The sequence below is a fragment of the Artemia franciscana genome, chromosome 21, assembly GCF_032884065.1.
Source record: "Artemia franciscana chromosome 21, ASM3288406v1, whole genome shotgun sequence".
Taxonomy (NCBI): Eukaryota; Metazoa; Arthropoda; class Branchiopoda; order Anostraca; family Artemiidae; genus Artemia; species Artemia franciscana.
The window spans coordinates 27,080,592-27,093,693 of NC_088883.1; the positions used below are offsets into that span (position 1 = coordinate 27,080,592).

General features: G+C 37.5%; 1 protein-coding gene across 2 annotated transcripts in view; it reads left to right on the forward strand.

Annotated features, from left to right (window-relative positions):
• Positions 1-13,102, forward strand: part of LOC136040632 (myosin-VIIa-like) — a 204,668-nt gene that overhangs the window by 56,697 nt on the left and 134,869 nt on the right. Inside the window, exon 1 of one of the 2 annotated variants that reach the window (XM_065724910.1) lies at positions 8,862-8,987. The exons of the other annotated variant lie outside the window; for it this stretch is intronic. Within the exon in view, the coding sequence (XP_065580982.1) occupies positions 8,940-8,987 (48 nt within the window). The 5' untranslated portion in view covers positions 8,862-8,939. Of the gene's footprint in view, positions 1-8,861; positions 8,988-13,102 lie in introns of those variants that run through there. 2 annotated transcript variants of the gene reach the window in all.

The window sequence follows — 13,102 nt, forward strand, 5'->3', positions numbered from 1 at the left end:
CAAACATACAATTTAAAGTCTCCCTGCCCTCTCCCACCGAAGACTTCCTGAAAGTTTTCGTTCGATCCCCCAAAGCGTTCTAATATATTATGGATACGCTCTTTTGATGCTAGGCACACAAAATATCTTTTGATTTGCCTGGCTACTTCATTATTAAAAAACGTCCAGTTTTTTTTATTGGAGGCCAGTTTTTTTTATTCCCCACCCAATTCCTTCGAAAAACACAAAATTTGAAGTTTCCTTATTCCATCCATTACCCCCTGAAATTTTCAACTTAATATTTATAAGCTTTTCCCAGGGCATTGCAGATATTTTGTTTCGATAAATTGGGCTCACAATTTCTTTCGATTTACCACTGCTCATGTTTCATGTCCCACATAGGCTCTTATTGCAAATGTTTGCAGGGATTGGAGAAAAAGGTTCTTTTTGCCTCCTTTCCCTCCATCTGCTCCTTCCCTTCAATACAAATTCGGAGTCAACTTCACCTCTCCAACACTCGCTAAAGTTTGAACTGGACCCCCTCCCCACTCTGTTCTCGAGATGTCATCGATACGTCTTTTTGATAATAACCTGAGTACATATTGTGTCTTTTGATTTGCATCGCTTCTTAACCGCGGAAAAATTTAAATTTCCCATAGGGGCTTGTAGTGCAATTTTCTTAGGTGGATCGGAGACAAAGCATTTTCAACCCCACCCTCGGACTGCTCCCCAAGACCAAATTTGAACTAAACCCCCCAACACTCCCTTAAAGTTTCAACTCAATTCCCCAGACCATTCCCGAGATACTGCAAATACGATAGTTTGATAAATTGAGTCCAGATAGTGTCGTCTGAATCTCCTTCCTCCTTAAATGTCAGTCTATCTTTAGTTCCAAGGGGCTTTATATTACAATATTCATAGGCGTATTGAAGATCGTTTGAGATCCTGTTAAAATGAGCCTTTTTATGGCACTTGGTATTAACCAAGTGACATATAGTGATCGCAAATTCTGTCGGTCTGTCTGTCGGTCCTGTCGGTCCTGGTTTTGCTACTTTATGCACTTCCAGGTAAGCTAGGACGATTAAATTTGGCAGGCGTATCAGGAACCAGACCAGATTAAATTAGAAATTGTCTTTTCCCCGATTCGACCATCTGGGGGGGGGGGAGAGTGAGGGGACGGTTAAATCGGAAAAATTAGAAAAAAGGGGGTATTTTTAACTTACGAATGGGTGATCGGATCTTAATGAAATTTGATGTTGGGAAGGATGTCGTGTCTCAGATTTCTAATCATAAATTCCGACCGGATCAGGTGACAATGGGGGGAGTTGGGGGGACCTAAAATCTTGGAAAACGCTTAGTGTGGAGGGATCTGGATGAAACCTGGTGGGAAAAATAAACACAAGTCCTAGATACATGATTGACATAACCGGAACGGATCCACTCTCTTTGGGGTAGTAGGGGGGGGGGGTTAATTCTGAAAAACTAGAAAAAATGGGGTATTTTTAACATACGAACGGGTGATCGGATCTCAATGAAATTTGATATTTAGAAGGATATCGTGTCTCAAAGCTCTTATTTTAGATCCCGATCGGATCTGGTGACATTGGGGGAAGAGTTTGGGGGGACCTAAAATCATGGAAAACGCTCAGATTGGAGGGATCAGCATGACACTTGTTTGGAAAAATAAGCAGAAGTCTTAGATACGTGATTGATATAATTGGAACGGATCCGCTCTATTGGGGGGGGGTTTCTGAAAACTTAGAAATTATGACGTATTTTTAACTTACGAAGGAGTGATCGGATCTTCATGAAATTTCATATTTAGAAGAACCTCGTAAGTCAGATCTCTTATTTTAAATCCCGAACGGATCCAGTGTCATTGGGGGAGGAAGACTGGAAATCTTGGAAAACGCTTAGAGTGGAGGGATGAAACTTGATGGGAAGAATAAGCACAAGTTATAGATACGTGATTGACATAATTGGAACGGATCCATTCTCTTTGGGGGAGCTGTGGGTTGTTAATTTGGAAAAATTAGAAAAATCGAGGTATTTTTAACTTAAGAACCGGTGGCTGGATCTTAATGAAACTTTATATATAGAAGGAACTTATGTCTCAGAGCTCTTATTTCAAATTCTTACTGGATCTGTTGAAATACGGGGGGGGGGTTGGAATGGGAAACCGGAAATCTTGAAAAACGCTTATAAATGTCGTAGATTCGTGATTGACGCAACCGGACTGGATCCGCTCTCTTTGGGGGAGTTAGGGGGTTGGATTCAGTGCTTTGGCGAGTTTGGTGCTTCTGGATGTGCTAGGACGATAAAATTGGTAGGTGTGTCAGGGAGCCGCACAAATTGACTTGATGAAGTTGTTTCCCAGATTCTACCATCTGGGGGCTGAAGGGAGAGGAAAAATTAGAAAAATTGAGGTATTTTTAACTTACGAGTGGGTGATCGGATCTTAATGGATTTTGACATTTAGAAGGACCTCGTGAGTCAGAGCCCTTATATTTAATCCCGACCGCCATTAAGCCTCTGATGTTCCTTTTAAAGCTATCTACTGATTCCTAAAATTTTAATAGAGCTCATATCATATGAGCTCTTGGCTCTTCCGACCTCGTCACAAGTGCCATATGAGTTCTTAGCTCTTGTTTTTTGTATTTTTCTTAAAACGAGGGGTTTATAATGGCTAATGAAAAGCCGCATTCTAGTACCAGGCGGTATGGGTTCTTTTTTGCCTTCATCCAAAAGAAAGATTTGAAGTTAGTTTCTTAATTTTCCTCTGGTTTTTAAATTGGAACGATTTTTCTGTTTTTATGGCACTTGTCCGTCGGCCAACCGCCATATAGCGATCGCAATTTCTGTCCGTCGGTCTGTCGTCCGGTCCCGCTTTTGCTAGTTCGGGCGCTTCCAGATAAGCTAGGACGATGAAACTTGGCAGGCGTATCAGGGACCAGACCAGATTAAATTAGAAATAGTCGCTTTCCGATTCGACCATCTTGGGGGAGTTGAGGGACAGTTAATTCGGAAAAATAGAAAAGTATTTAAAAAATGATTCTTTGCAAGCCCGCATAGCGAAGTGGATATGGCGTTGGTATTCTACTCCGACGGTCGTGGGTTCAGTTTCTGACAGAGACAATTCTTATTATAAGGTTTTTTTCTTGCTCTGCCATTTAAGTATTAATTTTTAGTTTAATTTCAAAACTTTTTTTTAAAATGTCTGGCCTTGACTAACGCTTTTACCAAAAGTATCATATTGAACCACGGTTTATGGTGATTAAACCTAGACTTTGCTATAGTATGTATCAGCAAGCGTAGGAGGAGCTAAATCAAGCGATAGATTGAAATCAATCAAAAGTTAAAGAAAAAGCTATTCAGTTTCAGAGGCAGAAATCCCGCTAAGTGGTGCCTATCCTGGTAGCCTCAAAAAAAAAAAAACATCATCGCGATAACATTGCGAAATGTTGGCTTTTCCGACCTCGTCACAAGTGTCATATGAGCTCTTGGCTCGTTTAGTAAACGAGGGCAATTTGTAACCTAACCTTGGACACTATGACTATTCTGATGCAATAATTTTAACCGTGTATTAGTTATGCTTCATTTTTGATGTCGTATTTGGGCTACCTGATTGCACTGAATTCTCAACTTCAGATTAATATGATCCATCATGATCCGGCGGTTGAATGTGAAGATCACGTGCTTGATAAACTGTTTAAATAATAGATGAATAAAATCGGTGTTCTCATGGGATTTTGCGCGAGGGACTCCTATCAGACAAAGAGCTTGTTGGACTAGACCTCTATTTTTATGTCTTTCGTGATCTATTTGGATAAATAACTGAAATTATTATAGTTTTTTAATTTAATTAATCTAATTATTAGGTTTATTGTTTCTCTCATTCATTCTCAGCCTCAGTCGTCCCCAAAGACATAGTTATAAGGTTTTTCGACTACGCTGAATAAAATGGCTATCTCAGAATTTTGATCTGGTGATTGTGGGAAAATAATTAGCGTGGGAGGGGGCCTAGGTGCCCTCCAATTTTTTTGGTTACTTAAAAAGGGCACTAGAACTTTTCATTTCCGTTAGAATGAGCCCTGTTGCAACATTCTAGGACAACTGGGTCGATACGATCACCCCTGGGAAAAAAACAACAAAAAAACAAAAAAACAAATAAACACGCATCCGTGATCTGCCTTCTGGCAAAAAATGCAAAATTCCACATTTTTGTAGATAGGAGCTCGAAACTTCTACAGTAGGGTTCTCTGATACGCTGAATCTGATGGTGTGATTTTCGTTAAGATCCTATGACTTTTAGGGGCGTTTCCCCCTATTTTCTAAAATAACGCAAATTTTCTAAGGCTCGTAACTTTTGATGGGTAAGACTAAACTTGATGAAACTTATATATTTAAAACCAGCATTAAAATGCGATTCTTTTGATGTAGCTATTGGTATCAAAATTCCATTTTTTAGAGTTTTGGTTACTATTGAGCTGGGTCGCTCCTTACTTACAGTTCGTTACCACGAACTGTTTGATATCAGATCTTGTTGTTTTATGGTGATTAAATCTGGAATTTGCTATGGTATGAGCCAGCAAGCGTAGGAGGAGTTAAATCAAGCGATGGATCTAAATCAATCAAAAGTTAAAGAAAAAGCTATTCAGTTTCAGAGGCAGAAATCCCGCGGTGTGGTGCTTATCCTGGTAGCCTCAAAAAAAAAACCCATCATCGCGATAACATTGCGAAATGTTGGCTTTTCCGACCTCGTCACAAGTGTCATATGAGCTCTTGGCTCGCTTAGTAAACGAGGCCAATTTGTAACCTTTGACATTATGACTATTCTGATGCAATAATTTTAATCGTGTATTAGTTATGCTTCATTTGTGATATTGTATTTGGGCTACCTGATTGCACTGAATTCTCAACTTCAGATTAATATGATCCATCATGATCTGGCGGTTGAATGTTATGATCACGTACTTGATAAATTGTTTAGCCAATAAATGAATAAAATCGGTGTTCTCATGAGATTCTGCGCGAGGGACTCCTGTCAGACAAAGAGCTTGTTGGGTTAGACCTGTATTTTTATGTCTTTCATGATCTATTTGGCTAAATATTTACTGAAATTATTATAGTTTTCTAGTTTAATTAATCTAATAATTAGTTTTATTGTTTCTCTCATTCATTCTCAGCCTTATGGTTTAATTATATTGAATTTTTGTTAAATTGTTTACCAATAAATGGCGTTATGGTGTAATCACCATTTATTGACTTAAGCGGTTGTTGACATGTTTTGTGTTCCCAATGAAATAATCAAACGCAACAACCCCTTAGGGCTCAAAGGGTGTCTGCAAGTAATGCAATTACTAAACTTAGAAATCACATGACGTAATTCTCTTATTTATTTAATTGCTGGTTCGTTTTGTTTTGAGTGAATGCTTTTTTCCTTTATTTCTCAGTTGTCCGGTAGTAGCCGTCGATGGCGGTTCTAATTTTTTTAATCTTGAGCAAATCACGGGTATCGGCAAATAATCCGCTTTGTGGTTCTTGAGTGTTCAATTTTTTGTTTTTTTTTTATTATTTTTTCACATTGACTTGAGTCGTTCAATTTTTTGTTCTTTTTTTTAAATTATTTTTTCACATTGACTTTCAGCGTTTGTTTTGTAGCTTTTTGCTTCGGCATTTTTCCTTGTATATATTATTTTGTTCACCGTGAAGATGAGAGGCAATTGTCCTCTCGGAACATTCACTTTCTGTTTTTTCAGTATTCTCGTTTGGCATTAAAAATCCCATTTTTTGTCATTTTCTTTCTTTAAAGTATCTCCGATTGTATCCTGAGCGACCTAGATTACGGAGACGACATCGGTCTTCTGTCTGGGACCGTCGCAGAAGCCGAGGAAATGCTTACCAACGTGGCAATCACCGCTAAATTAATGGGTCTCAAAATCGGCATTCCCAAAACGAAAATCCTCATGTCCAATACGCCAAATCCGATACAACCTATCTATCTCCAACAAGATGAAATTGAGGTGGCAGAAGAATTCAAGTACCTAGGATCTCTTGATTGACGGCAACGGAAGCAGCTCGAACGAAGTCCACACTCGAATGGAATCCGTTGCAAAATTTTTTTCCAAGCTCAACTCCTGTTTACGGCGGAAGTGTCTAATCCAGCTGCAAGCACAGATCCGTATCTACGAGGCCCTCGTCAGATTGGTTCTTCTATATCGATGCGAGTCTTGGACGCTGAAACCATCGGAGGAGCACGATCTGAAAGTCTTTAACCATTGTTGCCTTCGGAGGATCCCCGATGGATTTAAAATCAAGATTAAACCCCGATGGGTTTAAAAATCGATGGGATCCCCGATGGGTTTAAACCGAATGGGTTTAAAATCAAGCGATGGGTTTAAAGCGATCAAAAATTATAGAAAAAGCTATTCAGCTTCAGAGGCAGAAATCCTGCGCAGTGGTTGCGCGCTGTCAAGATTTCCTCAAAAAAAAAAAAAAAAAAAAAAAAAAAAAAAAAAAAAAAAATCACGCGATAACATTTCGAAATGTTGGCTCTTCCGACCTCGTCACAAGTGCCATATGAGCTTTTAACTCTTGGTTTGTTTTTATTTATCTAGGAGGTGCCTGGTTCATAAGAAGCTGTGACAAAAACAAATAGAAAATCGTAAACAAATAGAAACAATAGAAATAAACAAATAGGAAAACAAACGGGACTACGGCCAGTTGAAGAAAAAGACAAATTGAAACGACAAAAAAAAAAGGAAAAAATTCGAAGCAACCTAAAACTAGATAAAGTCTAAAACCAAGAACTATGTAGGAATTTTTGGTACATTGATTGAGCACAACAGAAGCTAAACAGAATTGCTTCAGTGAAACCATTGGAGCGACTAGATAAAGATAAAATTAATATGATCTTAATTATTTAGTTGTGAAGTTATCGTCTTGCTTGCTGCTTTTACTGCTGCAATTCTCCTTGGTCCTTTTAATTTAATTATTTAATTAATTAATTTATTTAATTAAATAAAAAAACAAGCTTTTCAAATGAAAGTAAGCAGCGACATTAAAACTTAAAAAGAACAGAAACAATTTTGTACATGAGGGGGATTACCCCCTCCTTAACACCTCGCTCTTCACGCTAAAGTTGTTTAGTACTTTTAAAAAAGCTTCTTATTATTAAGTCCAAACTATAGCGTAAAAAGCGAGGTGTTAAGGAGGGGGCAACCCCCGTCATATATGTAATAGTTTCTCTTCGTTTTAAGTTTTAATGTTGCTCCTTACTTTCAGTTGAAAATATTTTTTTTTCTCAATTTAGTTTCTGATCGTTTTTAAATATTGCCAGGAAATCTGCCTCCACCTCCACGGGAAAATTCCTCATTCCCGCGGACATATCCTCTAGCTAATTCAATCCTGACGAAAATTTACCCCGGACAATTGCCCTTAACATCTCCACGCGTAAAATTGAGTCGGCAAAGAGAAAGAAAGACATAAGGAGAACTTCGTACAGAATTTCTACCAAATTCCCCTGAAAATTCATCCTCTGGAAACTTCCCTCCTAATGGAAAATTCTACCCGTAGAAAATCCCCCAGCAGATAATTTGTCTCCCTCCTGAAAAATGTATGCATACCTCCCAATAACAAATACTATACGTAAACAATGGGCAAATTTTGTAACCCAAAGACCTTTTCGCAGGGGTTGCGGGGGGTCATGCTATCTTCAAAGACATAATTATTCGACTTTTCAGCTATGCTGAACAAAATGGCTTCGGTATCCCAAAGTTTTGATCGGACGATTTTGAGAAAAAATGAGGCCTAGGAGGGTGCCTAGTTGCCCTCCAATATTTTTTTGCAGATTGGGCTTGGAATGTCTACAGAAGGGTTCTCTGATACGCTGAATCTGATGGTGTGATTTTCATTAAGATTTTTTTACCTTTTTTTTTGGGGGGGGGGTTTCCCCCTCTTTCAAAAATTAGGTAAATATTCTCAGGCTCATAAACTTTGATGGGTAAGACTAAACTTAATTAAACTTTTATATTTGGAATTAACATAATAAGACAATTCTTTTGATGTATCTATTGGTATCAAAATTTCGTTTTCAGAGTTTCGGTTACTATTGAGCTGGGTCGCTCCTTACTTACACTTTGTAACCGCCAACTGTTTGAACTAGTCCTGTGGTGATTTTTTAAAATTTATTACCCATGTTGGTTATCGGTTCCCTTTTAAAAAGAATTCTATAAATCGAATCAATATTTAAATTACTCGTCTCTCTGTTTATTGAAAGATCTGCAAGTTTATGTTTTTTTTTTAATTCCTTCCCTAGCCCACTGTATCAAGCCTTCATCGTTAGAAATGGTCGTGGCATCGTCAAACTGTACGAAATAATCAGGGTGGTAGTAAACATGCTCCACCAGAGCGCCAAATAGTTTCAGAACGCTTACTAAATTTTAAAGCTTTATCTATTGAGTAAGGATGCTCAATAATTTGTTCAATCCCCCATGTACTAGGACTTATTGCTTTTTGTCTTTGCCCAATGTTTTGATCTTTATTAACATTTTTAACGATATGGTTCATAGCGGCTTTTGTATAATTATTCAATATTTTGCATATAAATCACCTGTTTTTACTCTTTTGACAAACCCCCGCCCTTCTCCAAAGATTTTGCCCAAGTGCCTAATTCTTCTCTGGCTTTCTTTCTGGTATGCACTTCTAATTGTGGTAAAAACAATACTTTATTGTTTCTTTCCTGTTTTTTTTTTTATCTTTTATTGACTTAATATTAATTTATTGTTGTTGATTTATTTTCTTTATAGATTATGTAGATTATTTGGTGTGCCCTTTAATCTATCTATGATGCAAAAGCTTATCGGTAAAGAGTGACGTCTGTTTTTAGCATTTAGTATTATTTGCTAAGCTATGCATTGAAAAGACTTTTAATTTGAATTTTAGTTACAAATTTGTGAATAATGGAGGAGTTAAAATTTGATGCAAATGTTGAACAAGTCTTCCGATTTGTAAGTTGTTTTGTAGTCTGATTTTTATGTCACTTGGTATTGATCAAGTGACATATAGTGATCGCAAATTCTGTCGGCCTGTCTGTCTGTCGGTGTGTCCCGGTTTTGCTACTTTAGACACTTCCAGGTAAGCAAGGACGATGAAATTTGGCAGGCGTATCAGGGACCGGACCAGATTAAATTATAAATAGTTTTTTTCCCGATTTGACCATCTGTGAGGGAGCGGGGGGCCGGTTAATTCGGATAAAATAGAAAAAATGAAAGTATTTTTAACTCACGAACGAATGATGGGATCTTAATGAAATTTGATGTTTGGAATGATAGCGTGTCTCAGAGCTCTTGTTTTCAATCCCAACCAGATCCGGTGACATTGGGGGGAGTTGGAGGGGGGACCTAAAATCTTGGAAAACGCTTAGACTGGAGGGATCGGGATGAAACTTGGTGGGAAAAATAAGCACTAGTCCTAGATACGTGATTGACATAACCAAAATGGATCCGCTCTCTTTGGAGGAGTTGGGGGAGGGAGGGTTTAATTCTGAAAAACTAGAAAAATGAGGTATTTTTAACTTATGAAGGAGTAATTGGATCTTAATGAAATTTGAAGTTTGGAAGGATATCGTGTCTCAGAGGTCTTATTTTAAATCCCGACCGGATCTGGTGACATCGGGGGGAGTTGGGGGGTAACATAAAATCTTGGAAAACGCTTAGATTCGATTGATCGGGATGAAACTTGGTGGAAATAATAAGCACAAGTCCTAGATACTTGATTGATATAACCGGAACGGATCAGCTCTCTTTGGAGTAGCTGGGGGGGGGGAGAGGGTTAATCCTGAAAAATTTGAAAACATGAGATATTTTTAACTGACGAGCAGGTCATCGGATCTCAATGAAATTTGATATTTAGAAGGATATAGTGTCTCAGAGCTCTTATTTTAAATCATGACCGGATCCGGTGACGTTGGGGGGAGCTGGGGGTCCTTAAATCTTAGAAAACGCTTAGAGTGGAGGCATGGGGATGAAACTTGGTGGGAAAAATAAGTAGAAGTCCTAGATACGTAATTGACATAATCGGAACGAATCCGCTGTATTTGGGGAGTTGGGGGGGAGGGTTAACTCTGAAAAATTAGAAAAAATGACGTATTTTCAACTTATGAAGGAGTGATCGGATCTTAATGAAACTTCATATTTAGAAGGACCTCGTAACTCAGATCTCATATTTCAAATCTTGACCGTCATTGGGGGGAGGGAATTTGGGGGGGACCGGAAATCTTGGAAAATACTTAAAGTGGAGAGATCAAGATGAAACTGGGTGGAAAGAAATAAAAACAAATCGAAGATACGTGACTGACAACCGGACCGGATCTACTCTCTTTGGTGGAGTTGGGGAGGAAGGAATAGTTCGGAAAAATTAGAAAAAATGAGGTATTTGTAACTTACGAACGGGTAATCAGATCATAAATGAAATTTGATATTTAGAAGGATCTTGTGATTTAGAGCTCTTATTTTAAATTCCGACCAGGTCCTGTGACATTGGTGGGAGTTGGAGGTGGGAAACCGGAACTCCTGGAAAACATTTAAATTGGGGTATCTTTATCTTACGAATAGATGATCGGACCTTAATGAAACTTGATATAAAGAAGGATCTTATGTCTCAGATGCTCCATTTTCGACTCGAATTGGATCCGGGGACATGGGGGTTGACGGGGGAAAACAGAAATCTTGGAAAATGCTTAGAGTGGAGAGATCGGGATGAAACTTGATGGGAAGAATAAGCACAAGTTCTAGATACGTGATTGACATAATTGGTACGGATCAGTTCTCTTTGGAGGAACTGGGGGGTGTTAATTTGGAAAAATTAGAAAAAATGAGTGTTTTTAACATAAGGACGGGTGACAGGATCTTAATGAAATTTGAGATTTAGAAGGAACTCATGTCTCAGAGCTCTTATTTCAAATCTCGACCAGGTCTATTGACATTGGGGAGAGTTGGATGGGGGAAATCAGAAATCTTGGAAAATGATTAGAGTGGAGGAATCGGGATGAAACTTGGTGGTTAGAACAAGCAAATGTTGTAGATACGTGATTGACGTAACCGTACTGGATTTGCTCTCTTTGGGGGAGTTAGGAGGTGGAGTTAATTGCTTTGGCGAGTTTGGTGCTTCTGGACGTGCTAGGACGATGAAAATTGGTAGGCATGTCAGGGAGCTGCACAAATTGACTTGATAAAGTCGTTTTCCCAGATTCGACCATCTGGGGGGCTGAAGGGAGAGGAAAAATTAGAAAAAATGAGGTATTTGTTACTTACGAGTGGGTGATCGGATCTTAATCAATTTTGATATTTAGAAGGATATCGTGACTCAGAGCTCTTATTTTAAATCTCTGATTGTCCTTTTAAATCAATCTATTATTCCTTAGAATTTTGCTAGAGCTCATACCATATGAGCTCTTGGCTCTTGGCTCTTACGGCCTCGTCACAAGTGACATATGAGCTCGTAGCTCTTGTTAAGTTTAATTTGTCCGCTTGTATGATTTTATGACTTGGATAATTTGTTTGTTGTTCATCAATTTTCCTTTTTTTTCTTGGAGTAGCCCTTAATTGAGATATGTGTAAGTAAATTGTAATCACTCTTTATTCTATTTCTGATTTAGTTACGTCTGATCGTTATTTTTCCTTGGAATTTAAGATTTGAATTGTTTTTTTTTTTAGATTTGAATTGAGGAACTGAAATTTAATTTGAAATATTATGAAATTTATTAAGTTTTAATTTTGTTTTGTTTTATCTGGTCTTATTTGTTTAATTTGTGTAGGTTGTTTGATTTCAAATAGTATCATTGTTCATATGTGTAAACGGCCAAAAACAGACAGGGGCTTTCTGATATGTGCTTGGGGAATCATGTGATTGACTGAAAAAAATACGTAAAAAAAATAAACCAGTGGGTTTAAAGCACATTTTTAAAGAGAGAAATAGATGACAATGATTGTTCTTTTTGCTTATCCTTAACTCTATTCCCAGTTTAAAGCATGACTTCTTATAACCCAAAATTCTCCAAGATTTTCGCTTTTTTACATATTTTCAGTTAATATATTTAGTTCAGTTCAGTTCAGTATTATTCTTTCCGCTTCAAGCTCAGTTTAAATTTAGTTTTTTATATTTTTAGTTTTCGTGCTTCAATTTTTTATTCCCGTTTGCTATTTTTTTTTTATTTTACTTTATGGGTTATGAACTCGCCGGACTAAAGTGTACGGATATTTTGAAAAACGGTATAAATTTTTGTCCATTTTTCTTTGTGTTTAAGGGCTCGGTTTCATGTACAAATTTTTCTATGCTGCTTTTAATTTGCTTTATGTGTTATGAACTTGCCGGAATAAAATTTACTGAATAAACTTCCTCATCAACGCCCCGCTCTTTACGCTAAAGTTTGACTCTTTCTCTCAATTCTTCTTTCTAAAACAGTAAAAAACTTTAGCGTAAAGAGCGGGGCGTTGATGAGGAAGCAGCCTCTTTCATATACGAAGTAATTTCTGTGCGTTTTAAGTTTTGATGTCACTCCTTACTTTCAGTTGAAAAAAACTTGTTTTTTTTTATTTAATTTCTGAACGTTTTTGAATCAATGCATGTTTTGATTTTGGCTCTCCGCAGAGGAATAATCAAAACGAAATTTGCATATATTTTTTTTGGCTCAATGGCTTTCTCATAATTTTGATCGAATGATTTTGAGAAAAAAAGAGCGGGGGACGAAGCCTAGTTGCCCCCCGATTTTTTGGTTAATTAAAAAGGCAACTAGAACTTTTAATTTTTTACGAATCTTTTTATTGGTAAAAGATTTACGTAACTTATAAATTAGCTTACGTAAAGAACTTTTGTATTCTCATGTTTTTATTACATATATGAGGGGATTCGCCCCATCGTCAGTACCTCGCTCTTTACACTAAAGCTTAAATTTTATCCCAATTCATTAAGAATGATCCCCTGAATCACAAAAGCCGTAGAATAAGTAGTTGAAATTACCGAAAATACTTTAGCGTAAAGAGCGAGGAATTAGAAGGAGGTGAGCCCCTCATATGGGTAATAATTTCTGTTTGTTTTAAGTTTTATTCCTGTTCCTTACTTCCAG